Source organism: Leishmania braziliensis, chromosome 32, assembly GCF_000002845.2.
Source record: "Leishmania braziliensis MHOM/BR/75/M2904 complete genome, chromosome 32".
NCBI classification, from domain to species: Eukaryota; Euglenozoa; class Kinetoplastea; order Trypanosomatida; family Trypanosomatidae; genus Leishmania; species Leishmania braziliensis.
The window spans coordinates 1,429,584-1,457,204 of record NC_009324.2 but is presented as its reverse complement, the minus strand read 5'-3'; the positions used below and the strand labels follow the sequence as shown (position 1 = coordinate 1,457,204).

Sequence of the window (27,621 nt, the reverse complement as noted above, 5' to 3'; positions counted from 1 at the left end):
TCCGCGGCGATGGTCACATTCTGCTGGCTGGTAGCTTTCAAGTGAAGCACTGGTAGGGATGTCATGATACTATGTCTATGTGGTCCACCAGGGAAAGGATGAGAAATGAGAGGCGGTGATTCGACAACGCCGTCCCCCCCCACCCCTCTCAGGGTGTGTGTGTGTGTGTGTGTCTGCAGTAGCGCGCCGACGAGCACCACAGGTGGTGGCACGCCTCGGCAGGCGGTCCTACGACTCGAGCTTGTGCGCTGCTGTACCGCAAAAAAAAAAGGGAAACGTTAGCACACTTTGCGCACACGTGACAACCATTTGATACGAGGCAAACCTCTGCGTCTCTCTCACGTGGCTCAGAGGGAGTGAAGAACAACGCCACGGCAAGGGAAAGGAGGGAGGGAGGGAGATGGTGACCCAGAGGAGGGAAGAAGGGGAAAGGTAAGGGGAAGGGGAACAGAACACGGCAGCTCGATCCGGCAATACACAGAGTTGGAGAAGTGCTGAAGTAAAACAAAAGCGCACACACACACACGAAGACACACAGCGCCTCTACCTGTCCTTTTTCTTCCCTCTCCGGCCTCGGTAACGGCTGCTATGCAGAGGGTGGGGGCGGCCAACAGGCTCCCCGTTCCCGCGAAAAAGGGATCTCATGAAACAGTACACACACGTGTACATCGCACGGCATGCCTTGCGTCACCAATACACACACACACACCACGCATACGCATATACACGGCGCGTTGTATCAGAGAATGTTGCCCCCCGGAGCTTCTCCCTCGATAACCCCTGACCGGTGCAGTGGGACTTCTGCGCCACGCGGGATGTGCTGCAGCTCCTCTGACTCGGTGCGAGGAGCTAAGTAGAGGTCAATGTACTTGGTGAGAAGCCTCACCCACGCGTCACGCTCCGCCGGCGACGACGCCGCCAGCACAAGTTGCTCCTGCCCTCCGTTAGGTGTGTAGTAATCCACAGCAAAGTACGTCTTGCTCGGGTCCCTCGCCTCTGGGCAGTCGTCAGGTAAGATGAGCGGCCAGCACACGGCAGCCTTCTTAAAGCGGCTGCCTCGGCTGTTGTACGTCTCGATCCAGAAGTCGGCGTGCCCTAGTGGACGACGGGGGTTCTGGCGGTACTCCGCTTCAGACGTATACCACGAGATCCCAGCGCTATCCGACACAACGATATAGTGAGGCACGAAAGAGGCACTGACGCCGCCGAACAGGCTACTGCTGCGCACCAAGTGAAGCAGCACGCCTTCCTTATGTGTGGCGGCACTGGGGAGGATAACTTGTGGGGGGGAGGCCGACGGGGACACCGCGGACGGGCTAGGGTGCCGATCGGGTGAGGTGGCGGTGGTGGAGCCTATGGAGAGACACGACGCATTCTCTATCCACATGGCGGCGCTGTCCTCTCTCTGTGGACCGGCTGAAGATGTAGCCGCAGCGGGTGCAGTCGCTGGCGCCCCACGAGACTTGCCGTGCGATACCCGAGTGGAGGCTTCCCGTGCGGCACGACTTTTCTCCAACTGCGCTTCCAACAAGCGGTGCTCCTCCTGAGTGGCGAGCAGAAGTGCCTCAGCCCTCCTCTCGAGCACCGCCTTCATGGCACTGGCGACTTCACTTAGGCGGTGCTACAGGAGGTATGAGGAAGATGCGGCTGCGGGTACGAATGGCCTAGGCAAAGGATGAGTTGACTGTTGGCTCGAGACTCTCAACTGCTGCAACACCAACGCAGTCCCTCAAAAAACCGGCACTTGCGAGGTGAAGAAAGAGAGAGCGAGAGAGCGATTAAAGAGAAGCACACACAAGAGCCCCCAGGAAGAGAACGCATAAGAGGAGGGGAGGGGTCGTAAAGGCAGAGGACATTGACTTGCTCGCTTGCCTGCTGCGTGCGCTTGGGTCCAACACAGCCTGTGTGCCGTGCTACGATCTCCTATCCAACTACGGAGTAGCACCTTTGTCAAGCGCTTGCTCAAGCACGTCGCCACCGCCACAGCCTTGTGCAGTACGCCGCAGAGCGCCATCACTGGCGCTAGTGACGACATGCAACAACGATGTGAGCGAGGACATGCCTGTGGGCGTTGGTGATTGACAAACCGTTTCCTCCACCTTCGCCGTCACCTCCACCGGTTCACCGCGTATGGGCGTGGGCATGTTTACGCGTGCGTTTGCCGTTTCATTCATTGCTTTAAAAGGGAAACAAAGGAGTCGGAATTCGGGCCCACACGTGCTACTGCATCAAACAAGGCCGAAGTGCACCGCGCACTGGCTATGTCCACTCACTCACTCGAGAAAGAGAGGCAGAGCCAATGCGCTCACATGCACATGCACACGGCTGTCCTATGTGTATCTTATGAAAGTAAGAGGGGAACTACACAAAACAAAAACCACATCAAAGAGGACATGACACACGAAAAAGCACGCACAGGAAAAACACGCCAGCGATGCCGCTGTTTGCACGTCGTCTCGCGCAGTCCACCCACGCATTACTGCAACTAGCTGAGGGTAAACTGGGTTGCCGTCGCGCGCGGCAATGGTAACATCTGTGCATCTGCGCCTCGTACGTGTTTCGATCTCAGCTGCGCTGCTTCGATGCAAGCCTGAGAGAGCTGGCATACACACACACACACAGTCGAATACATGCTACCACACGACGAGCGTGGGAAAGACGAGGCGGCAACAAAAGAAGTAGATCAGTGCAAGCAAGAGATCCGCCGTGCATAAGTCCTCTCTGGCCTCGCGCAGGGCTAGTCAGTCTTCTACATCTCCATGATGTACTTCTCGGTGCCAGGGATCGACACAGTTCCGGCGTAGTGGTGCTTCGCCATGGCACCCGGCTTGTTCCAGGTGTACCACTCCATCTCCTTTGCGTACTTATCCTGCGCCCACTGTGGCATTGGGATGCCGGGGAAGTAGAAGGCACACTGCATGCACTGGTACCAGTCCATGTTGCCGAGCATTAACAGAGCCATGAGAGCACTTGGGATGCCCATGACCAGGTTACGCACCATGATGAGGCCGGCACGATTATCAAAGCGACCGTACTGAATGAAGCTGGACCACATACGACCACCCCAGCCGCCGCACATTGTGATGGGGTAGAAGTTGTTGTACGGGGCCATCCAGCTAACACGGTTCCAGTTGATGCCCATGAAGTCACCCGCGAAGAAGCGGGCGGGGAAAGAGGCCTTCGGTGGCGCCATTTGTACTCTGTCCGGGTGGGGTGGGGAAGGGGGGTCTGTGGGGATGAAGTGCGAATATCAAAGGGGAACTTCTACGCAACTTATGCTTGCCTAAAGAACACCCATATACCTTAGCAGCGATGATATTGAGGCGGTAGCTGTCGCCGTAGTAGTGGAAGGGAGCGAGGGGAAGAGATGGCAGTGAGAGGCGTGGAGCCATACATGGGGAGGTGGTGGGTGCCGCGTGCGTGAAAAGGGGAGAGCTCATGCATACCGTGAGAAAGAGAGAGGGGAAATGAGAGGAGGCGGGAAACATAAGCGTTTGCTTCATTCTGCATCCATGGCAGAGAAGGATGAGATTAATCTCATCGGTGAAGAGAAGAAGCATGACGAGGAGAGCCAACGCAACACAGCTGTCGTGTAGGTCAGCTCGTGCTTTGGGACAGTGGCACCATATTCGATGCCTTTCGTATACAAGAAAATAGTAGTGATTGGGGAAGGGGAAAGGAGAGACACGCTGACCGCTTTGCCTTGCCTTGGCTTCGCATCTGTATGTATGCAGTCGATTCATCAAAACAGTTTCATCGTAGACGCAATGACCTGGCCTCGCTCGTTGCGTCGGGGGTACCACCGCCCTCCCAAGGAAGGAGCGTAAGGTGTCCGAAACAGAAAGAAGGACAGCGCACAAGTCAGCAAAGCAGCGTGCGGCCAATGCTCAGGAGCGCTGCTTCCGTCTCCTCTTCCACCTCGGCCTTTCTCTCGCAGAGCGCCTCCAAGGTGCTGCGAAGGTAGTTGACCTCAGCTACTTCTACAGGGGAGTCCACGCCACAGATGCAATTTTGCAGAAGCTGTGGCGCGGCGGAAGTGTCACTGACGCTCAAACACGACTGTTCAGCTTTCCCTCTAGTACTTTCCACGCGCTGCTTGACCTCCTGCGTGTAGGCGTCTTGCTCGTGCTTGTACTGCCGCAGTAGCTCACAAACAATGGTGTCTGTCGCGTCTTGTTGCATGGGTGCACTGGCTGCCGCCGCTGTGTCTCTTGTTGAATCATGCTCAGCTAAAGCAAAATGAAGTAGGCACCGCAGTAACTCTCGATGCTTCTCCTGTATTGTGCGACGCGCCAACACTTCTTCGTTATTCATCTGCTCCGCTTCTTCGTGCAACTCCTCCAGTGCCATGCGCAGCATTCGTGTCTCGCGTTCAAGGTGCCGCCGCTGCGCCCTCACGTAGTGAATACGGTCTCGTGTGGCATCATCGCTCTGCTCGCTTCGACGCAGCAGAGATTCGTTCATCTGGCGCGTGTGCCTGCGCAGGGGAGAGAGGGGAGCAGCTAAGCGTCGCTGATTAACTCACTCACTAGTTGGAGTTGTGATAAAGGAGTTAGAAGTGAGAAAGGCAAGAGATGCAGTGAAAAAGAGGGTGCGGGGGAGAGAAAGAGAGAGAGAGAGGGGGGGCAGGGTGAACTTACTCGTAAATAAATCGCGGCAGACACAGTACGCCTAGCTTGCGCAGCCCACTGCGCTCCTTTAAGAACAAGAGCACACCCTATCCCCTCCTAAGAAGTGCGAGGCTCGCCCATAAAGTCACGCGCAACGATAGAGAACGGGGAGGATCCACCACACGGGTAGAAGAGCGTAAGGCTCCTTCTCTGTTGCTGCTGTTCGCCCCCCCCCCGCCTCTGAGGGATGACTCCTCATACGCCAATCAGAGGCGGTGCCGCGTGCGTTTAGGCTGGCAAAGAAACAAAGCAGCGTCGGAAGGTGCTGAGATAAAGCATCAGAATGCGTACAGCACACATCGAAGCATACCTGCGAGAGAGGGGGAGAAGAGGGCCATGGTAGTACACAGACACAAGCACAAAGAGAGAGACATGCACACACACAAAGTGCGCGGGTGCAGATGTGGAAGACGCTCACGCACGCTGACTACTACACAGCAAAACAAGAGCAAGGAAGGGGGGAGGACCAAGACAGGAAAAGAGCCCATAGGCAGTAGAGCAGGCAACCTCCCCCTCCTCGACACAGACATGTGTGGGTATCTTGTGCAAGTGTGCATGCGCCGACTCGCCTACACGGAAGATCTGCCCATAATACGTGGGGAACACAACGGAGGAGGAACACGAAATCACAGCCACATAGGCGGCAGTGGGCGCACGAGAAACACACTACTGCACACCTGCACCTGGCTGATTCACTGAAAAAATATCGTTGGCATCATCGGCCTCATCCTCGTAGGAGACGGCGCCGACCTGCGTGCGGTTGCGACGGCGGTTGATCTTCCTTAGGATAGTGTTGCCAACATCATAAAAGAGACTTGAGGCTGCGGCGATGGGTGCGCTCAGCGGCGCTGTCGATTCGCCCACCGCATGGACGGAGATGTGTAACGATATGTAGTACGACGCCATCACGACCAGGCACAAGAAGAAGAACTGGAAACCGGACAGGAGCTGGTGCGTCGAGTCTTCGCTGCCTACGGACGCCGCAACGCCAGCGGCTGACTGTCCAGACATCGCCGGTACAGCAAGCACTAATATGTTGTATCACTGAGAATGGTGAGAGAGGGGGGATAAGAAGATGGGGTGAATGAAGCGTGTTCGTCTGTGTGCGGTTGCTCTACAGTGCAGGGAGGTGCCACAGAGCGAGCAACAGCAGCACCGAATACCTCAAGGGCAGAGGAAAGGAGAGAGAGAAATGCCCGGAGAGAGGAGAGCTGGAGAGATGGTAGAAAAAGGAGCACAGATAAGAGGAGTGCCTCCCACTCCGCCGTGTACCTTTACACTTGATTGTAGCGACGGGTATGCGTGCAATGACATCCACTGAATTGAAGTGGAATAGCGCCCCCACTCGACAGAAAAAAATTCGCGCAGCGCCAGTGCACACAGCCGGCCCACAGATCCTAATGTCGACCACAGCAAGACGCCGTTGGGGATGGTGTGCAGACAAGGGGAGGGACATCTTACCCATAAAGGCAAGGTAAAGGCCGCGGTCGCCCCAACAGAGCCCCCTCTATCTGCCTCGCCGGTCTCGCAACGTGGGCACCCGCACGGCTCATCATTGCGTGCACAGTCGAGTGCGCCTGTGTGACAATCGTGTGTCTTTCACGCGCAGTGAGGGGCAGCGAAAAAGTGATGGCAATGGAACGAGACAGAAAGGATTAGGGGATGGCTGGGCGTCCATCCATGGGCGGAGATACCTACTAGACACTCAGAGAGACTCGAACGGCACGCTCATAGCTGAGTTCGACGTCGCCGCCACTCCAGGTAGTTCGTGTCGCGCAACCAGTCCGCCCTTCGGTCCCCTGCCTCCGTGCCGGGCAAAGAAGAGCGGTCATAGAGGTCCGGTAGGTGCGCCGCTCCTCGAGTCGGCACAGTCTGCGCCGTGTCGATAGCCTCATACTCCTCCTCTGCGAGCTCGAGCACCTTGTCCGAGCGCCGAACATTCGCGGCACCGGTACCGACCTTCAATGCAGACACATCGGCGTTATCCACGAACAGATCCGCCCAGAGTCGAACAGAAGCGCTGTCTTTGCAGGTACGACGAAGCACATAAAGTAGCGCGTCCCGCAGCGCGACACGCCACTCCTCCAGCGCAACAAGATGCTTGGATCTCTCTGGCATATCAGAGGGTACATCGAGGCGCGCGGTGAAGTCGATGACGGACGAGGCTGAGTCACAGGATGGGGAGTGGTGCGTGTACTCGACCTCGGCCACGACGCCAGCCGTCTCCACCTCGGCCAAGACAGCAGGGTGAAGAGCAGCACCGGCAGCAACAGGTGGCGATTCCGCGCTCTCCTTTGTCTGAGGTGTAGAGGAAATCCTGGACGATGGAAGGAGCGACTCGGCAGCCACGCCGACCCACACGTAGAACCTGTTAGACAGCTTCCCGGAGGGTGGGGCGGAGAGTAGATGATTCTCAGCTGCCTTCTCCACTGCTGCGAGAAAGCCGTGTGTCTCGGTCTCCACATCAATCGCAGAACCCTCCACATTGAGCTGCCCTCGCTGTTGCAGCGCCAACTGCCTCCGATGCAATCGCAGTTGCCTGCGCAGGATGCGAGACTCGACGTGCTTAAGCAGCAGTAGCTCACATAGGGCCTTGGCGGAGAGGGTCAATTGCGGCAGAGATCTGCGCAGAGCAGCCAGGACATCCACGTGGCACACCGCGCTGCTGATTTGGCAGTCGACTGGTAGAGCTGAGGCAGCAGCAACGACGTTGGTGTCGGGGGCTGGTGCGACAGACAATGTGGAGACGTGCCCTGCTGGTACCCCCACGTGAAGGATCCTCGGAGCTGTGGCAGACGCGTCTCCCCGCCTCGCAAAATAGCCTCTCTCCATGTCCTTTACAAACTGAAGGGTGGCCGGTGTCACTGCCGAGACGACGTGGCTGTCTGGGTGTGTCCACCAACAGCACGACTGTGGCGGTACACTCGCGGCGGCGGAGCGGCCACCGCCATGCTGATGCTCCTGAGACTGTGGTACCGGTGTTACGCGCAAGCACACCACAAAGCCACCGTCACTGCCCGTCCGCATCGGGTCCGTTCGCCACGCCGCCTGGGCAACAGAAGTGCGGAGCTCCAGGCTATACTGCTCCGCCTCTTGCCCCACAGGACCGTCCTCGATAGCAACCCATGTGCTGAGACCTGGTCGGCCCTGGCGGCATAATAGTTGCAGCACTGAGGCAGCCTCCGAGCATGCCACGCACGCTTCCATTATAGGTGAGTCTAGCGGAACGCACTCTACGCTTACTGCTCGCCTCGCATGCCGTGCAGTCGCCGCACTGTCCTTGGCCCCCTCCCCCTCCGCTCTGCATGACTCACATGACAGCGACAACCCGTCACCCTCTTTGAGGATGCGCTGCAAGACAGCACACACAACAGCCTCGTTCTCAATTACGTTGGCGCTCTGAGTGGCGTAGATGACCCAACCACCGCTGTCCGCTCTTACGGCGCGTATGGCCGCGTAGAGTTGCTTCTGCAGCTTCGAGAAGTTGACGCTGGCCCTCTGGCAGCGTTCCACGAAGGTGTTCGGTGGCGCCCCTGAAACGAAGCTCGAAGCGCCGCGGCGAGACGACAATGATGTGCCCACTTCAAATGGTGCGAGATCAGCATCTGCGTCGACTGCCTCCTCTTCGCCACCGGCGAGCCAGCCCCGGGGACGAACGCCGTCTTGCGATGTTGCCGGCACGCACACTACAACTCGACTAAGGGGGCGCGAAACTCTCGGTGCTGGCCTGCCTTCCGCCAAGCTGCCACGTGGGGGAGTAAATGAACGCCCCCTCGCGTTCGGCAAAGGAGGTTGGAGATACACTACGTTCGGGTACCGGTCCATCACTGCTACAGCAGACTCGTGACACAGGAATGACGCAAGATGGGCTTGACGACGTTGGGACCGCGAACCTTCGCGATTTCCTTTCGCCTGGTTCCCTAAGGTCACGGTGCGGCGTGTGAAAGATGTCTCCTCCACGGCGATCACCACCCGCGCCAAGCGGTCCATCGCAGCCGGGTCACTCGACTCTGCCTGCAGAGCTCTGAACAGATACTGTGCGATTTCCGAGTGGTATGTGCAGGCCGTCTCGTCTCGGTCATTCGCTTGGCAGAGAACAACTTCGTAGGGCTGTGATGCGCCTTCCTTGGCGGACACAGCGGCAGCTGCAAGCCGTACACTCAGCAACGACACCGCGACTGACACGTCGTCCACGTTGAGCATAGTGCTGCTGGCCACCTGGCGCTGCAGCCAGTACATATGAGCAAGACTTGGCGGCTGCGTTGGCGGGCTGGGCGCTGGATCTGCCACGGCAGGCGAAAATGCAGCTACTCCGTCGCTCGCTGCTGCTGACTCTCTCGTGCCATTCGTCAGAGACACAGGCTGGCCTGCGGCTGCAAAGTGCGAAGAGTCTGCCTCTGCATAGGGCGCAGCGTCCAACATCATCGCGCCGAGTACATCGGCGCTGGCGATGAGGTTGCCTGATGCAGCACTGGAAAGCAACTCTGCTTGATCACAAAGGGCGCCGGGCGCCTCCTTAAGAGCCTGCGCAGGTGATGCATCACCGTCACCAATGGCTTGAGCATCAGCATCACTGTGAGGCATCGGTGGCTTCCATCGTGACGTTGAGCTGGAGAAGCGGACATGGAGTGGTGCGCCAAACGCTTGGGTGGGTGGAAGGGGAACAGAATAGAGGCATGGGTCAAACGGTGTCGGCGTGAAGACAGGTAACGGGTGGAGTTCACCTGCGAAACCCGTCGAGCCATCCTTCGCGGTGCCGCGATTGAGGTGGGTGGACACCGTACTGTGCGCCTCAAGTTGATCTCGCATTGTAAGCCGCGCCAGTGGCAAGACACTGTTCACCAAGAAGAGAGGCCGCGAAGGTCGCAGCATGGTGTCCACAAACGCGTATCGTTCTGACTTGTCGATGATGCCCTGCTCCGTGTAGAAGTCACCGAAGAACTCGCGCTGCGCGTCGCGCATTTCGCGACGGCGCTCCTCGTCAGACTGGGGGGGCGGCGGCATCTGCGCCCCATCCACCTCCTCATCTGCTGCAGTCGCTAGTTCCACAAAGAAGTTCTGCGCTAGGTCCAGCGTGGACTCACGCACCTCCGCCATCTCGTCCTCCTCCTCCTCTGCTAGATAGCGATCTGCCGCCTCGTCTGTAGCGAACGTGATGGGCTCCGATGCAGTGCCGCTGTCTCGATCGCTCGGGTCGGGCACCAGTCGAATAGGGGTCGCATCTCGCCATGCACCGTGAAGCAGCTCCCTCTTCTCCTCATTCGAGAGGTTCTTCATGTTGCCCCACCCACGCCGCACGTTAGGGGTGGGCAACCCTTGCAGGCTTCGCGGCAGGCGCTGCCTGGCACGGTGGCCGACCACTCGATGAGTGAAGGATAACATGGCCTGTGCGTGGTATTGGCGACTGCACACGGGGCATGTGCAAGGATATTCTGCTCACGTGGTCGCGCGCTTACGTGTGGCAATGTGGATGTCGCGGCCTCATCCCCGCCTCGTTAAAGTCGTGCGCACAGTAAACACGCACAGGCACGCAGGGAGAAAGAGGCCGCGAAGAGACAGAGAGGAGACAGAGATGGTATGGAAGGGAAGCGGGAAGAAGTGGAGGTGAGCGATCGAAGATGTGTGCCAGGATCAGCCAGCCAGATGCACCCCAGCCAGCGGACTGGGGTGCATGGGAGGCAGAGAAGCGGCAGTGGGTGCAAGTGGAAATTGGTGCCAGCAAATGCCTCACGTCTCGCACACCCTCTCTATAAGCAGAAGAAGGGGTACTCTAAGCTGTCTTTCTATCGCCCCCAGAGGGAGCACCTCGTTACGCAAGACTGCGCAGGCAAACAGCTCTGTTCCACGGACTGGGAGGATTGGTAAGACATGGAAGCAGCCGGCGTCCTCGAAAGAGAAAAGGTGATTGTGAGGGTGAGTGACAATGTACTACCATCGACGCACTAGGCTGGACGGATTGCGCGGAGACAACGCTGCCGCGGCGACAGTAGGGGATGCCGTCGAAGATACGTGTTACAGTGTCTCTCGCAACGGCCCGTACACAGAGCCACAGGGGTTGCATAAGCCTGACGCATTACGCCCTGTCGCCTGCCCCGCCTGCCAAGTGTCGCTGTAGTGCTCCTTCACTGATCTGTGCAATGTCCATTCAACTGTGCTTGCAGTACTTTTCCTGGGGGAAGGGGCTCAGAAACTTAGGTGTCAGCAATCCGTGGAGACGCACACGCAGTGCACAACGTCTCACTGGTGCGTGGCTCTACCTCCTTTTTCCCACTCTTCAGGAGTGCGCGCCATGCCAGCACACGCACAGACACACGCAAGCGCCTGGGCATCCCACAGCGGATCGTGCCACTGCGGAGCTGACAAGAGCGCCGCCGCCGTCGCGTCACTGCTTGCAGCTTTCTCCAGTGCCGTCATCAGCGATGGCGGCTTCTTAGGGGACGAGGCAAAGCCAGCTGCCGTGAAGAGAGGGTGTCGCGTGGCATCCACTACCGCTGCCCCCAGAGGCGAGAGCAGCAGCCGTATCGGCGGTGATGATGTCCGATGCGCAGACCCCAATGCAGCAGCAGCAGCAGCCCTGTCAGGTAGCTGTTTCGACCCAGAAGCCTGAGAGCCTTTTGAAAGACCTCGCCGTGAGAGGTGGCATGGCAGGGGTGTCCCAGTGAGCGCCAGCCCCAGCGTGCGGTGAAGGACAGGGGCATCGCTGCTGCCGTACACGTACACCTTCGCGCGAAGGCACGGCGGTGCGCCCTCGTTTCTGTCGCCGTTGCATTGCGGTGAATGCTTGAGACCGCGCCACAGCAGATGTATCTGCTCTGCCAGATCCTCCATTGTGGAACTCTCCTTGAAGTTAAGAGTCGAAGACGTCGGCACCAGCGCCGACGCTGCCTGGACGTCATCGGAGTCGAGCGCTGTACCACCAGTCGAGCTTCTCGCATGACGCCCTGCATTGACGTAAATACCGTCCCGGTGTGCATTGCGCACCTCAATCAAGCTTGTCTCCACACACGTCGCGCAGCCCGTGAGCCATCTGTACCACGCAGCAGGGCTCTCAAAGCTGCGGTGCAGGAGGCCCTGCAGTAGTCGTGGGTGGTGGTACGAGAGAGACGCAAGCGGCTTGTAGCCTTGCTTGCCTTTGCTGTAGGCGCGCAAGCCACGAATGTGCTTCGATGCCTCGATAAAGTCGCGCGACTCTACTGGGGCGGCATAGAGCAGCTCGAGTGCCTCACGGTTGAACCGGTGGATGTTGGGAATCCCGAAGGGGTCCAGCCCCTTGAAGAACCGGACAGTGCTCAGTCGTATCTGCAACTCCCTCATCACCAGCTTCTCAGCATCTATGGTGAGATCGGCTGCCGGCAGCGGTAACGTACTCTCGTCCTCGATCATTAAAAGGTCATTCGAGTCGTTCAGCAACTCCGCCGAGGCGTCAGTGGAATCGTGTGACAACTCGTCGTCAAAGGGAGTCAAAAATGTAGGAGAACGTTTTTCCTCTCCCGCGGTTCTCTTCTGTTCTTCCCGTAGAGTTCGGCGAAGACCGGAGAATGACTCCATGGCGCAGCGCGCTTCCGTCTCGAGCGGGGCCCGCAGCTCCTCCAGGGCCGCTCCTTGCACGAGACCTTGCTGAATTTTTGGCAGGAGAAGGTGGCCACATGGGAGCGGTTCTGCCACCCGCATCACCTCCCTCGGGCTCAACTCGAGCACCGTCGGCGCACTCCCAAGGTCGGTGAGTGTGTGAGGCGGCAGCTGAACTCGACTACTCTCGGGGCTGCCTGCCCGGGCAACGACCTCGCTAGCATAGGGCGGGCACGGTGACGGCAGCCCTACTCGCGCAAATGGAACCAAGGCTAGTGAGCGCACATAAGAGTTACCGTTGAACTTGATGTACTCCAGATCAAGCGCATAGCTGTACGGCGGTGGGAGCTTGGCGCCGAGGAGTACGCGGCACGTCGTGAGCATGCATACAGGATGCAGCACCCACTAGAAGCAGCGATGACGGCTCAATAGCTCTCCCTGAGTCCCCTCACTTTTCTACTGAGTTACGTATGTGCGTGTGGGTGTGTGCACGCGCGATTGGAGACGAATTCGGTGAGGAAAAAGAGAGGTGACGCTTTGAGTAAGAATGAGTCAGAGGGGAGGGGAAACAGGACGGGGGGAGGCGGGGAAAGAGAGAGGCGAACCGCTAGCAGCAGTCCTAACAATGTGAACGCTGGCCTGTCGGCCACCTCCGTTACCCTTCTCTTCCAGCCCTCACTTATGTCTGGTTGAAGCCACCCCAGCTGGGTTTCTTCCCATAGGAGACAGACGAAAAGAAGGCATGCCACTCGCCGATGTACCTCACACAGTAGCTCGTTGCCATCGGATGTCTCTGCCGGCGCCTCGCTGTCAGCTGGCAGTTCGCTGCCGCTGCACTCAGACTCTCGTTTTTTGTCGTCGAGCGAAGCGTACGTCAGTTGGGGCAGCTCACATGGTGCCACTGCCTGGGTACATTGGTGCAACGCGTCAAATCGAGAGAAGAAGATAAGAGACACAAAACAGAACTCGTGTGTACATGTCCGGAGCCCTGTATGTGCATGCACGGCACCTCCTCCTCCTTCTCCCTCTGTCTGTCACCCTGTCGAACCATCGTGTGGGGGAGGGGAGGGGGGGCTGTTCGACATCGATACAAACCCTCGCATAAGACCAACGAAGTGACAAGTGCTCAAACGCAGCTGCCACACGCGCACAGGCACAACAAGCAGAAAGACGCACAGAGAGAGAGAGAGTCCCACTTCCGTCAGTCAACCAACAGGCTCCTGCACAACGGCGATAAGAAATTCGTCGCTGCACCGAATTATGATCTCATGCAGAAGCGTGCGAACGCGAATGATCTCTACAGGGCTCTCCTGGATCGGTGGCGGCGTAGCAACAATGCATTTCTTACCTTCCAGTTTGGCGGCGGACTGAGCGACAGCGCCGTGAGACTTGACAGGGGTGAACAGCATTGCCGCCTGTCGCGCAAGATCGGCCGCCATGGCTGCGTAGGATTGGGCCAGTGACCTGTCGAGGTTTTGGAAGCTGTCGCGTATGGGCAACCCTTCCGACGTGCACACCACCACACCCAGAACGCCCTTGGTATATGTAATGTGCTCGATGAAGCCCTCAATCTTCTCCGTAGACATGATGTAGGCAGGAGTGGGCTGCACAGTGGATAGGAGAAGGAGCAACACGGCACAGGCACTTGCAGGAGGAGCTGCCAAAGGTACCGCGGATGGAAGTCGCAGAGCACGGACAGAGCACCGCAGTGAAGAGGAGAGGGTGGAGTAGCTCGAGATGGAGTACGCGATCTCGGGAATGCACGTGCCGAACACACGCCGAGAACGCCGTAGAGGCCCCCGTTTGTACCTGTGCTACTTCACCCGAGAAGATGAAGAAGGGGGGAAGGGCAACGCACACACGTGTGCGCAGAGTAGGGGGGGGGGATCAGAGTTGGATGAGAATAAGGCGAAAACAGAGGAGGTAAAGCTGAAGCAGAAAGAAGGTGCAACATGGGTATTGGACTCGCCAAAATGTTGAAGAAATTGAAAGGCAAAAAGCGGTGACCTACAGGCATACGGTGGACCCACCAGGCTGTCCCTGCAGAACCCCCTGACGCCCCTTGAAGTGCTTGAGAGCATGAGGAGCAGAACGGGAGGAGAATAGGTGAATTGCCAAGCATAACCCTCTCCTGCTCTGTTGCTTCTCTCACTTGTAGCGCATTCACAACGCCTTGCAGAGTACCGCTGCAGGAGAAGCTACAGCAATTGTTGATTCTGTGGCGCGCCGTGACTCCAGTGTGGATTAGCAGTGTGGCGGTGTCAAGCAGACAAAACGAGTAAGCAGAAATGAGTAGGCTCCCGTAAGAACTGGTCGAGCATGGCAGCACCACGCCGAACGTTGGAATGGGAGGAAATGCACGAACAAGAGGATAGGAAAGCGGCGTGGGGCAGGTGTGGGGAATGTGGAGTGGTGCAGAGTCCGACGGCACCCTGACAACTTGCCTGTTCAGCTCTCTTACTAGCCGATGACCTCACCTCCCTTGTCACTCTCCCCCCCCCTCACACGCCATTCAATATCACTCCAGCGTACGCGCTCGCAAACGCTCGGCGAGCACTACGAGTGGCACATCGTCGTCAGTCGATGCACCAAAGCGATCTGGCGCGTGACGTTTGGGCAGTCGCGCGACCGGTGCCCGTCGCTGGTGCTGCGACAAGAATGCGTGAAAGAGGAGCGGCGATCCAGTGGGAGAAGAAGACATAGCACGGTTGCTGCTACTTTTACTGCTACTCCTACTGCTATCCCTCGCCTCGATACGTCGCCTACGCGCCATTCCCCACGGCGCGAGAGGCGCGCCATGTCGGCGCCTCGCACACACAGCAGACGAAGCACAGGAGCCACGCCTATGGTGCTCAGCGCACAACTCTGGGGCGACGCAGGGCTCGTGATCGTCACCGTCGCTGCAGAGCGAGGGCGTGGCGCCAGGCTTGCTTTGAATCATGGCGACAGCACGCTGAAGCGCCTGCACGTAGTAGTGCAGCGGGTGCCTCAGGAAATCAGCTGGGCAGCCACGTAGTGGGCCGGGCAGCAGTGTCGGTTGTCCTTTCCGATACCTGTGTGGCCCGCCATTCCTGGTGCACTCTGCGACTGACTTCGCTGTCTGGCGATGTGAGGCGACAGCAGCAGCTCTCCGCTGCTTAGTAGAGAGACGTGAGATGCCCGGCATCGGAGTCACCGAGCTCTGAAGGCGATGCACCCAATCCATAAAGAAGGCAAGAAAGTACTGCATCCACTTCTTGAGGGATGCAACAACGTGTGGCCGCACGGTACTCATCGAGATCAGCGAGGGGGCCGGGACTAGTTCATGAGCGGCCCAGGTACCATGAAGGCGGTCGAAGTTAGATGTAACGAGGCGCAGCAGCACGGCACACACGCACTCGACCCGGAACACGGCAGAAGCCTCAGGAAAACTGCTCGTTGTGCTGATTGCCGCCTGTGGATCCTGCACGAGAGGCCACAGTGCTACCGAGAGCACCGCAAGTGCTGCCGTAGCAGTAGTGGCCCGCACGCGCAAACTCTCGTCTTCCCTTGACCCCGCTACTATAGACGCCCGCTGAGATTCTGAAGCAGCCGTGGTTTCGGGCCCTGTGTCGCATTCCGCCGCTGCACTCCTGAGCAGCCTCAGCTCCTTTGAGAAAGCGGGGCACCGCTGCAAGGAAGCCACTTCTGCACTGTCACTCAGGAAAAGTTCGCTGCGCAGGTGCGCGGCGACGTTGGAGGGCAGCCAGAGAAGCAGCTTGTCGCTCATCTGAGTCACTGTGGCACCCTCCCTGCGAACAAGCAGTATGGGGTTGTGGCAGGCGGCATCTTGGGTGGAGCAGCACTGTAGCACATCGACAAACTGACTGAGAGTGTCTGTTGAGAACATGACTACCAGCGCTCACTACGTGTTCGCGTGTGTGCGTACGTGTATGCCTATCCTGTGGGAATCGCTCTTGTAGCCCTGAGCTGGGTGAGCAGGCCAATCGAGCTGTTGGGGCTGGTTCGTCATGTAAATTTCTGTTTACTGTCCACAGAAGGGTAAAGATGATGAAAGGGGAAAGACGGAGATGCACAGAGAGAGGGAGGTAGAAATGTTCTTGGAACTAGAGAAGGGGAAGGAGCATCGTAATCAGTGCTAACCTGCAAATATGTCAGCGGTATGTCCGTGCGATGCGCACAGTTGCAGAAGCAAACGCCCTTTTACAGAGCACCAAAGAGAGAGAGAGAGAGAGAGCGGCGTATGCCTTCACAATGCCTGCCGGCGCGCGTTACCGGTCCCCTCTTCAGGCAGTCCGTGTAAGCACAGCCCAAGGTAATGTGTTGCACCGTCTCAACGCCAAAACACACGCTGGGTGTTTGTCGTCACCAAGGCGGCAAGAGGCCATGGCATAGATGCGACATGCTTTGTTCTTTCTCTAGGGAAAGGGGGATCAGCGTAATGTGGCCACATATGCACGTGTATCAGACGAAACAGGTGGCTTGCCGTTACGCGACAAGCCAAAACACGTCGGCACACGAGACTTGCGGCGAATAGAAGAAATCAAACACACAACGACAAAAGGAAGCCCCCGAGAGACAAAAGGTTAAAGAAAACATGTGTCTTATGGGACCGCATTCTGCCACGCCGCATCAGCTACACCCCCACTCTGCGCACCAGCCAGTCGCGAGCCCACCGCGGGGGGCCAGCCAAGCAGTCGTAGACACGCGGCACAGCAATGGGCCGACCCAGCCACCGGAGCACCGCCCCTACTGCAAACTCTACCCCTACCCAGCCTCGCAGGTCGCCTCTTAGCTGCGCCAATCATGCTGATAGCCACTTGGTTCATCTCTCAGGCTAGTTCATCATTGGAGTAGAATGTGAAACTTAGGGTGATGGCATGAAGAAGCGGAAGGCGTGGCGTTGGTGGTAAGGGTATGCACCGCCATATACCGCACACCTAGCGCACCAATCACTCCCCCTGCATGCACCACGTGAATTGGGGAGCGAGGGAGGGAGAAAGGGTCAAGGGTCGATCGAATCCAAATAAGAGACAAATGGGCCTCCCATGCAAAGCAGAACCTCATTTGAGGTGGTCATGCGGTGGTGTGTCGTGCACAATGTCGTGCATCCTCCCCCTAAATCACCCACACAGAGCTGCGCCAACGCAATCGAAGAGGGAACGAGGCGCTGTCTGTAGGGCCCTCATAAACTGACAGAGCGACTGTAGAAAAGGGTCGCAGACTTGCAGGAGAGGGGAAAGGGGCCAACAACGAAGTAAGATGCGTACGTGGACAAGTCCCTCTGTACTGGCAGAGAAAAGATCGAGAGAATCGGATCGACAAGCACCTCTTACACTTCGGTCACCTTCAGGATCATCTGTCTGAGTTGATTTTCCGCCCCGGCCCCACGCCTTCGTCGCGCGCACGCACGCACACTCATCACACAGCGGGTTGACCCCGGGCGCATACACATCACACAACGAGAGAGCGACTTCGCCAGCAATGGAGAGCGCACGCCAAGATCGAAACGCTGTCGGCAACAAGACGAGTAAGAGAGGCGAAGAGGACGACACATGCAGCTCACACAGAGAGAGAGAGAGATCCCGAGAGAGCGCGCGCGCACGCACGCATGACAACAATGTGTACATACCCGAGCGCAGAAATAAAGATGCCGCGTCTGGGTAATGACAGAAGGGAACGCCCAAGAAAAAAAAAAGAGGAGAAAATAAGCAGACACGCATGTCCACGGAGTGACTGTAGGCACACGTGAGGGGAAGGAGGGACGAGAAACAGAGAGAGCCGCATGCTGAAAGATAACACAGACAAAATGAAAGGTCTAAGTCAGGGATGAACAAAGAGAGAAACGAAAAGGGGGCGGCCAAATCGAGAAAAATAGCCAGAGAGAGAGAAAACAAAGGCCACTGTCATTACTGACAGTAGAGGTATCGCTAAGAAAAGCGAGCAGAGAAGGGGGGAAGAGGCAGAGGCAGAGAGAAGCTTCACCTGCGAAAGAAATGGTGTTTGCTCTGGCGCTTCTCTCCCGCCATGGCGTGGAAACGACGCGAAGAGAAAACATAAATGCACTAAAATTCAGAGAAGAAAAGGGTGGATAGGGAGATTTGGAAGTGAAAACACGATAACGCTGAGAAACGAACACTACAGGGAGTAGTACATCTGGCGATGTAGTTTCGCGCTTTTGAGGGAGACATCCATGAGGAGACGTGCAGTTTGTGAACCGAGCTCAGTTGCTTCTTCATGTAGGTCAGGAGTGGGTATCACATTCAGCTTCCTCCCTCACATCCACGCGAACAATCATGAAGTAATGGGAAAAGATCGAAAACCCCCCTGAAGGAAAGGGGAGCGAAAAGGTGAGAGAAACGAAGAGAGCTTTGTGTGTTCCGCATAATTGTTAAGGAGCGCCTCGCGTGCCACAACGGTGCGTGGTGAATATGTAATGTATAAGGTTTTCCATAGAGAGCAACAACGGAGCACTCAGAAAAACAGTCAAAGGCAAACACACATGACAGAGCCCAAGAGGATCGCTACACCATCCCACACACAAAGAGAAGCTGGCCACTCCGCTTTCTTCCAGTTCTTCGGGTACACGTAAATTCGGGCACACAAAGTGATGCAGCTCCTGCTCCAGGGGGGGTGGAAAGAGATGACAATACTTTCGTGTCTCACGTTTCCCTGTGAGGTACTGTCACTTCACGTTCCCTAAAGCAGCCCGCCTTTTTCTGCTCTCTTGCCGTCTCCCGCCCCACACGTCTCTCTCTCTCACACACACACACAAAAGTGACCGCACAGGAGCAAGCGCTGCTGTCGTCTGCTAAGAGAGCGCCAGAAGTGTGAGGAAATCGCACACGCCGTACGAAGCCCAAAAGCAATAAAAAAAAAAAGGAGGAAAAATAAGCAAAAAGAGCCCCAGAAGAGAAAAAACCGGGATGACTTAGCGGGTCCGGTGAGGGGGCGAGAAGCGAGCGACATAACTTCGCTCAGACATCAAACACTGTGCCAGCACTGCAACCACAGAGAACGAGTCGAAATTCGTTGGCGCCACTTCATTCGGCCAAAGAACCAACCAGGGAACAGACGTACACCGCTGCCGCAGGTCCACGCGTGGCTCTTTGTTGCGCCGCGGCCGCATCCTGCGCGTCCAGGGCGAGCCGTCCTGCCGTCGAATCGGGCCATGAGGGTCGGGGGTCCTCCTCGTCCTTCCCCGTCCACAACGCGGATACGTGCGGCGCGATCGGCGCCAGACGGACTTGGCTGGACTGCGCGCCTCGGTCCGCGCGGGCGTCTGTCGTGCGGGTAGCATGGGTGTGGTCCAGGCACCTGCCGGCCGCAGGTCGAGGAGGAAGCGGGCCGGCCTCAGGTGAGGGCCCTCACAGACCCCGCGCCCCCGCCTGTGCGCCATGCCTCGCCCCCTCCCCTCGTCGCTTCAAGCGGCGGCGTGCCGTACTGTGGTGTGGCGACGCTCCACATGGGGAGCCTGGAGAACTCGATGGTGCGCTGCGGGGCGTTCTCGTCATGCCTCCGGCACCTGTGCGGCATAGGCCTGGCCGGGCGGATGGGAGCGCTGCCGCCAACGCCGCACGCGTGCACTTCGGCGTTGAGTCGTACGGATCGCCTCGTCCAGCGTTTGCTGAGCCGTTGACCCGACTCGTGCTGGGCTGATACGAGCCTGGCCATCACCGCAAGCCTCTGCGGCACAGCGCCAGCCCAGAGCTGGCCGCCAACGCCAAGAGTCCGCACAGCCGCACGCGAGGCCAGGCCGCAGGCCTCTGGCTTCCCCAGAAAGAGTGGAGCACTGGATGCTGGTGCCACGTGCTGAGGCGGCACAGGACATCATCGGAGGCAAGAGAGGGAACGTGAAAAAGGGGGGTGAAAGGGGAGGAAGAACAACAATCGATCGTTTGACGCCTTTCTTCTTTGCAAGGTCCTCCCTCCCCCCTGTCACTCAAGCGGTCGGCGAAGGGAAGTGGGGAGGGGGGAAAGAGAGTGCGCAAACCAAAGAACGCCAAGGAGGAAATCTCTCGCTCGTGAGAGAAGAGAGAGACGTGGAGGCCAAAGGAACGCCGGCATGCGGACGAACACACGCGTAAAGAGAAGAACAAAGGCTCACAAAGAAGGTAGAGAAGGGAAAAGGGAGGCAGAGAGAAAGCTCGAGCGGCGCAGTGTGTCTGACACACGAGGGCTACTTCAGAAAGCCGATGCGTGCACAAACTCTACAGCACAATATAAGGTAATCGCTGATGCATGCGTATAGAGAGAGGGGGGGAGGGGGTGTAGTGCAGAAGAAATGCCCAAGAAAAGAGTGACGGAAACAAAGGCAAAGAAGATATGGTCGTGTGGTCAGAGGGCGGGGAGAAGAAACGATAGTGAATGCGGTATAGCATAAGAGAAGCGTACGACGTCTAGAAGGGTATAAGCCGGAAGGAAACAAAAAAAAAAAGGCCGGAGACGCTTTCGAATTCCCAGAAAGGCAGACAGGAGCACGCATCGCTTACCGACAGAGAGAGAGGGGGGGGAGGGGAGGGGAGGGGAGAAGGAAGATGGCAAAGCAGCTGCAGTACGCCTCCGGGGTAAGGTGATGGCGCACTGCCTGGCTTCTGCCCTCACACGACGCGTATCGGCGCTCAGAGACAGCTTGCAGGAAGCACCTAACGTAGGAAGCCCTGCGCCAACACAGAGTTGCTGTCGAGGATCCCGTTGATGGCCGGAGAAGAGGCAAAGAAGCTAGAAGACTGGGTCAGCATGGCGTTTACAGGCATCTGGTACCCAAGCGGCGAACCCATCAACCCGCTTACAGACTGGCTGTAATCAACGCCCAGTGGCGTCACCAAGGTCTGATCAGGTGATCCGAGGTAGTTGCTGGCTTTGGTGGCCTGCAGAGGGACCAGGTGCTTTCGCTCCTGACCCCACATGTACATCACACCCTCGTAGCGAACCAGCGCGCCAGGCGGCGGCTGTGTAGTAGTCAGGATCAGAAGCCTCTGGTTGGCGGTGGCAGTCGGCTGTCCGTGCATCTGCTGCTGCAGGGGCTGAGGAGTGGCGCCAGTGAAGGGGGGAACGTCAGCGGCGGCGGTGTAACACACTGGAGTCAGCAGGTGCTGAGGAGCGCAATCTGTTGCCGTCTGCAGCGGCGGTCGAGAAAAAGTGGTGGTGTCGTGGCCGCTGGGCCTCATGCTTGGTACTGCGTCGCGCTTGCAATGCGTCAGATCAACGGTTTCTGGCTGAAGCACCGGCTCCCTCACGATTTGCATCATCAGCACAACAGGGTGAATGAAGTGGCACAGTGCGCCGCGAGCGCACTTTTCGCGTTCGAAGTGCTTACAGATGCGCAGTGGCGAAGAGGATGGTAGCCGCAGCGCCTCCTGTCCTCCGACGGTCGCGTACACCATCTCGGAGGGGAGCGCCTGCGTTGCATTGTGCGACGTGCCACCGCGGGCGTTGCCCTCTCCTTTCACGTAGACGACGTAGCCGCTGGGCAGACGCGGGTAGGCCGCCTCCAGAAGTGAGGCGACCGGGGTAGACCAGTGTACCTGGAAGGAGTGCACCACTGCCGTTCCGTGTCCCTCCGTATCTTTGGGCAAAGCAGCGTCCGGCACGAGGCTCAGATCGTCCGGCCTGCAGTGGATAAAGTCACACTCCGACCCGTGACAACATGTCGCGCCACTGCAGAACATCTTACACAGACAGGAAGAGAAAACGAGCTTGTCGTGGTTGCGGTGGAGGTAGTTACGGCTGCCGAGCGTGGTCTGGATGTACTCGGCCGGGATGGAGAGCATCATGTGCTTGTCAGGCGTGAGAACGTTGAAATTTTCCGTGGCAAGACCACTGCCAATCTTTTCGAACGTGTGAGAAACGGTGGTGTGGCGGCCAACGTGCGGGGTTGTGGGTTCGCTCATGACGCCTTGCTTGTCGCAAGATGAGTTGGATGGGGTGGCGCAACGAGGGTTGGGGCCAATGCTGCCGCTGCTGCTGTCACTGCTTCTCGTCTGCGCATTTGTCGAGGACGCGTCGTACGGGTACTCACTTTCGGATATGGGGAAGGCGTTTACCAAGCATGTAGGCGACTCCCACTCCGTCATAGTGTCAGCGTTTCCCTTGTGGCGTAGCACTCGCAAGAGGTCCTCGCTGAGGTTCAGAGAATCGTTGCCCGCGAGATAGCCCTCCGTCTTTTCGGCGGTGCCGAGGGTAGTAGGAGTGACAGAACGCTCCGACGCGGGCACCTCGGCGACGGTCGGGTCAGCGACATCGTACTTGGTGGAGAGCAGCTTCAGCAGCGCCTTAACATCCGCCTCCTCGGGGGCCGGCAGGTTGGCGTCTGTGTCATCACAGCCAAGGGCGTTCTTGTCCGAGTACGTCCACGACCACGTAGGCGCAGTGGCACCACTGTAACTAGCAACGATGCTCGCGTCACTGTCACGTGTGTCAGGAAAATCGGCGAACATATTGATGCACAGAGAAGAACGACAACTTTTCTGTGTGTCTAAGCGAATGCCAATGTCGATTGCGTCCTCGTGTGCTCTTCTCTCGATGGATTCAGTGAGGTGGATCAACATCAATTGGCGGATGAGTTGGAGTTCGGTAATACCCCCCCTCGATGCGATAGAGCTTAATCTCCGCGCAAGAACGAAGGAAAGGAAATTGTTGGACCCTCACAGGAGGCACAACACGCGCATAGATGCAGACGAGAAGGGGGGAAGGGAAGGGGAGGAACAGTCGCGGAACCGCGGTAAAGGGAAGTGGAAAAGACACACACACACACACACACAAGTGCGAAGAAAAGGGGGAAAGGGGGAAAAGCGAAGACGTGACTAAAACGAGAAAGTGGCACAGAGAGAGAGAGGCGGGAGAGGGGGGGGGGAGATGAAAGCACAGAAAAGGGAAAAAATGGAGAGGACACGGGGGGAGGGGTGTGAGCCGTGAAGAAACAGAGAAGGTGAACAAAGACACAACACACAAAGAACACGGAGGAAACGAGAGGGAACACGAAGGGAGACCCTTCAGAAGGAGCAGGCACTTTCGTACGCACAGGCAAGCACGAAGGTAGAGTGGAAGAGTGAGAGGGGGGTGGGGAAAGCGAGCGGAGCAGCAGAGAACTCAAAAGTGGAGAAAAGGTGAAGGAAAAGCAGCCGCTATGTCACAGAATGTCTACATATATAATCGTATGTGTAATCAGGAAAACAGTGCTTCGGTATCGTGTATGGGGTACTCAAATAGGCGCGAGCGATTCAAGATGTGAAAACTTTAGACAGAGAAAGAGAGAAAGAGAAAGAGAGAGCACAAAATACAAGAAAAGCTGAATGAATGAGTCAATCGCCTGGTTATATGCGTGAAAGGTGGCACACAGTGTGGTATTGACTTCTCCCCTCCTTTGGCCACAATCAAAGTCGGGCGTGTCCCCTGTTTTCCCTTTGCCGTTCGTTTGGGGGTTGTGGTGGTGGTGGCGGGACTAAAAAAAAAAAAGCAAAGCGCTCGACCACCCCCACCACCTCTCACTGTGCGTCGTTACGGCAGTGAGAGGTGAAATACAGTAGGAGACAGCGTTAGGAGAGAGAGAAAGACACACACACACACACACACACACACTCACAGAGGAGCAGAGGAGGAGAGGAGATGGGGTAGGCTGGCAGAGGAGCGGCAGCAGGAGTGGGCGTTAGTGAAGAGATACACGAAAAGGGAGAGATGTATATGGAGGAGAGAGAGTGTTTGGACTGACGGAAGAGCTGATTAAGACAGTAAAAAGGGGGATAAGCGTGGTGGCTGTAGTAAAGAAACGAAAGAGCGAAGTGAGCGAGAAAAGGAAAGACAGCAAACAATGAAAAACCCGAAGAGAGGAAGGAGAGTAGCGATAAGTGGCGAGTCGACAGACACCCATACCTACACAAGAAAAGCACGGGAGATACAGAAGAGCCGATGGATCGCTGAGAAGGCAAAAAAACAAAAACCTGAAAAAAAAAAACTAAAATGAAAAAAAAAAGAAGAACAGGAGGAGAATAGGGAAAGACGAGATGAGAGTTCGCACAAAGAGAGCCGAAGACACGACACGAACAGAAAATAAGTCCGTTTTGTTGCTCTTGTTCACAAGACAGCAGAGAGAGAATCGTGGGCAGACCCACACACACACACACACGCAGGATGCACGAATTCCTAGTGCTTTTCGTTCGTGAGAGAACGCGCGTCGGGGGAAGAGAGGAGAGTGTGTGCGCAGAAGGGGGATACTTTCGCCGATTCGCAGATGCTTGAATTGGTCTCGCCAGAGAAACAAGGCGAAGAACAGGGAAAGAGAGTGAGAGGTGGGGAGGTCGGAAACGCCTGATCTTGGGAATAGTGTGGCACCCGTACACGCAAGCACCGAGTCACCCCGCACACGGCGGTAAGACAGAGATATCAGTATGGAGAAGCAGAGCACGAATCAAACGAAAAGGGCGACTTTGGGCAGGAAAGGTGAGTGAGGTCCCGGAGTCGGTGAAGCAGCGATACTGGTGGGTGAATGGCAGCGTTAGCCGTAGTAAATGGAAAAGAACAAAGAGTAGAAAAAGATGCAAAGAAGCGGGTAGTTAATGGGGAACCTGATGACCGTCACCTGCGCCACGTTGCTGTGGTAACACTTTTCGCTTATGCTCGCTTCTCGATGCAGAGAAGCTCAGTCACTCCTGATCTGAAGCAGACTTGTGTTACTCTGCCTTTCCTAACGCCTGTGCAGTCGTGCTGCTGCGTGTGTACGTGTGTGTGTGTATGTGCAACGAGAGGAGGAGAGGAGAGGATCGCGCTTTGCGTGTGGTTCTTTGAGAGAAAGCGAGCGAGCGTGTGTGGAGGGTGACAAGGCGATGCATCACCGTAAGACGGGAAAGAATTGTGGTCGTAGCGAAAAGGGGAACGAAGAGTAGAGAAAACCCCAGAGGGTGGGCATGGACAAGGATAGGGGTAGCAAACCGTGGTAGCGGAGAGGCAAAGTAGTGGCCTTGTCGCTCATTTTCATATTTCGCAACCTATCAAGAGACGCGCAACACGACCTCACGTCGTCAGGTACTGTCAACACCCCCAGCTGAGTAAGCGTCTCCACAAATGCGGTGTGCGTGGAGAAGGGGAGAGGCCGCATGCTGTTGAGTGCCAACGCCTACCAACGTCCACCTAAAGGACTTGTCTTCTCGGCTAGATTTCGCTATCCCCCCCCCTCACTATGAAAAACCCCCTCCTGCATGGTTGCCATTTTTGCGTATCGCTCTTCTTGCAGGAACGCACGCTGCGATCCCTCAGGGAGAGAGAAAGGAGGGAAAGGAGAACCAACGAATGGGTGGAAGAGTGACGTCCGCTACACTGCTCCGTAAGGGGTGAGCCCAGGAGAAGCGAGAACGAATATACACACACGCACATACAGGCACAAAGCGCAAATGAGAGGAGACGCAGTAGAGGGTCTTCAGGAGTGTTACGCATTTTCCTACCGCACAGCGGCGGCTAACACAAGAAGAAGCACGCAAGAAGACAAAGACACGACATTATGAAATCGGGAATGGCCAATAGCGGTAAGCCCTTCGCCAGTCCTTCTCTCCAAGCGCACACACACAGAGAAGCCACCCGTGCAGCAGAAAAGGAAGATCCGAAATAAAAACAAAGACGTCCTTCCACTTCATCTTACTCCACCACCTTCACAATAAATTCCCCGCACCGCGTGCATTGTCAGCGTTAACACTTGCCCTCTGACCTTGATGATGTCCTGTGCCGCCTCAGCACGTGGTACCAGCGTCCAGTGCCCCACTCTTTCTGGGGAAGCCAGAGGCCTGCGGCCTGGCCTCGCGTGCGGCTGTGCGGACTCTTGGCGTTGGCGGCCAGCTCTGGGCTGGCGCTGTGCCGCAGAGGCTTGCGGTGATGGCCAGGCTCGTATCAGCCCAGCACGAGTCGGGTCAACGGCTCAGCAAACGCTGGACGAGGCGATCCGTACGACTCAACGCCGAAGTGCACGCGTGCGGCGTTGGCGGCAGCGCTCCCATCCGCCCGGCCAGGCCTATGCCGCACAGGTGCCGGAGGCATGACGAGAACGCCCCGCAGCGCACCATCGAGTTCTCCAGGCTCCCCATGTGGAGCGTCGCCACACCACAGTACGGCACGCCGCCGCTTGAAGCGACGAGGGGAGGGGGCGAGGCATGGCGCACAGGCGGGGGCGCGGGGTCTGTGAGGGCCCTCACCTGAGGCCGGCCCGCTTCCTCCTCGACCTGCGGCCGGCAGGTGCCTGGACCACACCCATGCTACCCGCACGACAGACGCCCGCGCGGACCGAGGCGCGCAGTCCAGCCAAGTCCGTCTGGCGCCGATCGCGCCGCACGTATCCGCGTTGTGGACGGGGAAGGACGAGGAGGACCCCCGACCCGCATGGCACGATTCGACGGCAGGACGGCTCGCCCTGGACGCGCAGGATGCGGCCGCGGCGCAACAAAGAGCCACGCGTGGACCTGCGGCAGCGGTGTACGTCTGTTCCCTAGCTGGCTTGCGGCAGAATGGCACTCTTTTTCAGCCACGCCTTCATTCTGCCACGCCGCATCAGCTACACCCCCACTCTGCGCACCAGCCAGTCGCGAGCCCACCGCGGGGGGCCAGCCAAGCAGTCGTAGACACGCGGCACAGCAATGCGCCGACCCAGCCACCGGAGCACCGCCCCTGCCCTAACCCCTATCCGTCCCCTTCTCTCGAAGGTCGCCCCGGCACAACGCCATCCAGTGCCAGAGCGCCCCACGTCGCAGATACTTGACGCGGTCACCACCAGAAGTGGTTCGGCACTCACAGGGAAGGGGGGCTCTGTCTGGCTTATCCCCCACAGCGGGGGTGCGGGACCCTGTGATACCACGCACTGAGGTGCCCCCCCCCCTATCCGAGCCTCAGGGATGAACAAAGGGTAAGGAAAGGAAAGCGCCAAAGAGAGGAACAGTCTTCTCTGCGATACGAGTCGACACACGACACGCGTGTGCAGAAAATGAGGATATCATAGCATCTCCAAACAGGGGGGGGGGACAGGCAAAGAAAAAGTTGCTCAGTGGCCACATATACATCAAGTCGTGCACAGTTCTCCTCCGTCGCCACCGTGAGAACAAGAGAAGAGGGGGCGAGAGATGGAAGAAGAAAGAGAAGGCTGCAGCGAGGCCATGAGCGCGTCAACGTATTCGACTCAAGAGGCCCCACCTCGGGCGCCGGCGTGTGAGCGATCCTGCCGCTTAAGCCGAGGCCACACCAGCTGGGACAGTGCGCGTCTCCTATGCAAGCGCATCGATACGCGGGTACGCTGTGCTTTCGGCGCTGCCGAGAGGGCGGCGCCACCTGCACCCCTCCCCTCCCTCCCAAGCCTCCAGTCTCACCGGGCGGAGGCACGAAGGGGGGCGGGTGGGCCGTAAGGCCGCTGCGCCCTTTCTCAGAGGAGATG

General features: G+C 57.6%; 9 protein-coding genes across 9 annotated transcripts; all 9 read right to left on the bottom strand.

The window, feature by feature from the left end:
- Positions 1–739: 739 nt before the first annotated feature.
- Positions 740–1,594, bottom strand: LBRM_32_3870 (conserved hypothetical protein; the record flags this gene model as incomplete). Its single annotated transcript, XM_001567686.2, has 1 exon — positions 740–1,594. The coding sequence occupies one exon, from the start codon at positions 1,592–1,594 to the stop codon at positions 740–742; it is 855 nt and encodes a 284-aa protein (XP_001567736.2).
- Positions 1,595–2,749: 1,155 nt separating this feature from the next.
- LBRM_32_3860 (conserved hypothetical protein) lies at positions 2,750–3,193 on the bottom strand (the record flags this gene model as incomplete). The annotated part of the gene is made up of 1 exon (XM_001567685.1): positions 2,750–3,193. One exon carries the CDS (start codon positions 3,191–3,193, stop codon positions 2,750–2,752), a length of 444 nt encoding a protein of 147 aa, XP_001567735.1.
- Positions 3,194–3,861: 668 nt separating this feature from the next.
- On the bottom strand, positions 3,862–4,464 carry LBRM_32_3850 (conserved hypothetical protein; the record flags this gene model as incomplete). Its single annotated transcript, XM_001567684.1, has 1 exon — positions 3,862–4,464. The coding sequence occupies one exon, from the start codon at positions 4,462–4,464 to the stop codon at positions 3,862–3,864; it is 603 nt and encodes a 200-aa protein (XP_001567734.1).
- Positions 4,465–5,336: 872 nt separating this feature from the next.
- Positions 5,337–5,681, bottom strand: LBRM_32_3841 (conserved hypothetical protein; the record flags this gene model as incomplete). The annotated part of the gene is made up of 1 exon (XM_003723170.1): positions 5,337–5,681. One exon carries the CDS (start codon positions 5,679–5,681, stop codon positions 5,337–5,339), a length of 345 nt encoding a protein of 114 aa, XP_003723218.1.
- Positions 5,682–6,398: 717 nt separating this feature from the next.
- Positions 6,399–10,052, bottom strand: LBRM_32_3840 (conserved hypothetical protein; the record flags this gene model as incomplete). Its single annotated transcript, XM_001567683.1, has 1 exon — positions 6,399–10,052. One exon carries the CDS (start codon positions 10,050–10,052, stop codon positions 6,399–6,401), a length of 3,654 nt encoding a protein of 1,217 aa, XP_001567733.1.
- Positions 10,053–10,907: 855 nt separating this feature from the next.
- On the bottom strand, positions 10,908–12,623 carry LBRM_32_3830 (conserved hypothetical protein; the record flags this gene model as incomplete). Its single annotated transcript, XM_001567682.2, has 1 exon — positions 10,908–12,623. The coding sequence occupies one exon, from the start codon at positions 12,621–12,623 to the stop codon at positions 10,908–10,910; it is 1,716 nt and encodes a 571-aa protein (XP_001567732.1).
- Positions 12,624–13,444: 821 nt separating this feature from the next.
- On the bottom strand, positions 13,445–13,825 carry LBRM_32_3820 (conserved hypothetical protein; the record flags this gene model as incomplete). The annotated part of the gene is made up of 1 exon (XM_001567681.1): positions 13,445–13,825. The coding sequence occupies one exon, from the start codon at positions 13,823–13,825 to the stop codon at positions 13,445–13,447; it is 381 nt and encodes a 126-aa protein (XP_001567731.1).
- A 932-nt stretch (positions 13,826–14,757) lies between these two features.
- Positions 14,758–16,107, bottom strand: LBRM_32_3810 (hypothetical protein, unknown function; the record flags this gene model as incomplete). The annotated part of the gene is made up of 1 exon (XM_001567680.1): positions 14,758–16,107. The coding sequence occupies one exon, from the start codon at positions 16,105–16,107 to the stop codon at positions 14,758–14,760; it is 1,350 nt and encodes a 449-aa protein (XP_001567730.1).
- Positions 16,108–20,863: 4,756 nt separating this feature from the next.
- On the bottom strand, positions 20,864–22,768 carry LBRM_32_3800 (hypothetical protein; the record flags this gene model as incomplete). Its single annotated transcript, XM_001567679.2, has 1 exon — positions 20,864–22,768. One exon carries the CDS (start codon positions 22,766–22,768, stop codon positions 20,864–20,866), a length of 1,905 nt encoding a protein of 634 aa, XP_001567729.2.
- Positions 22,769–27,621: the final 4,853 nt, after the last annotated feature.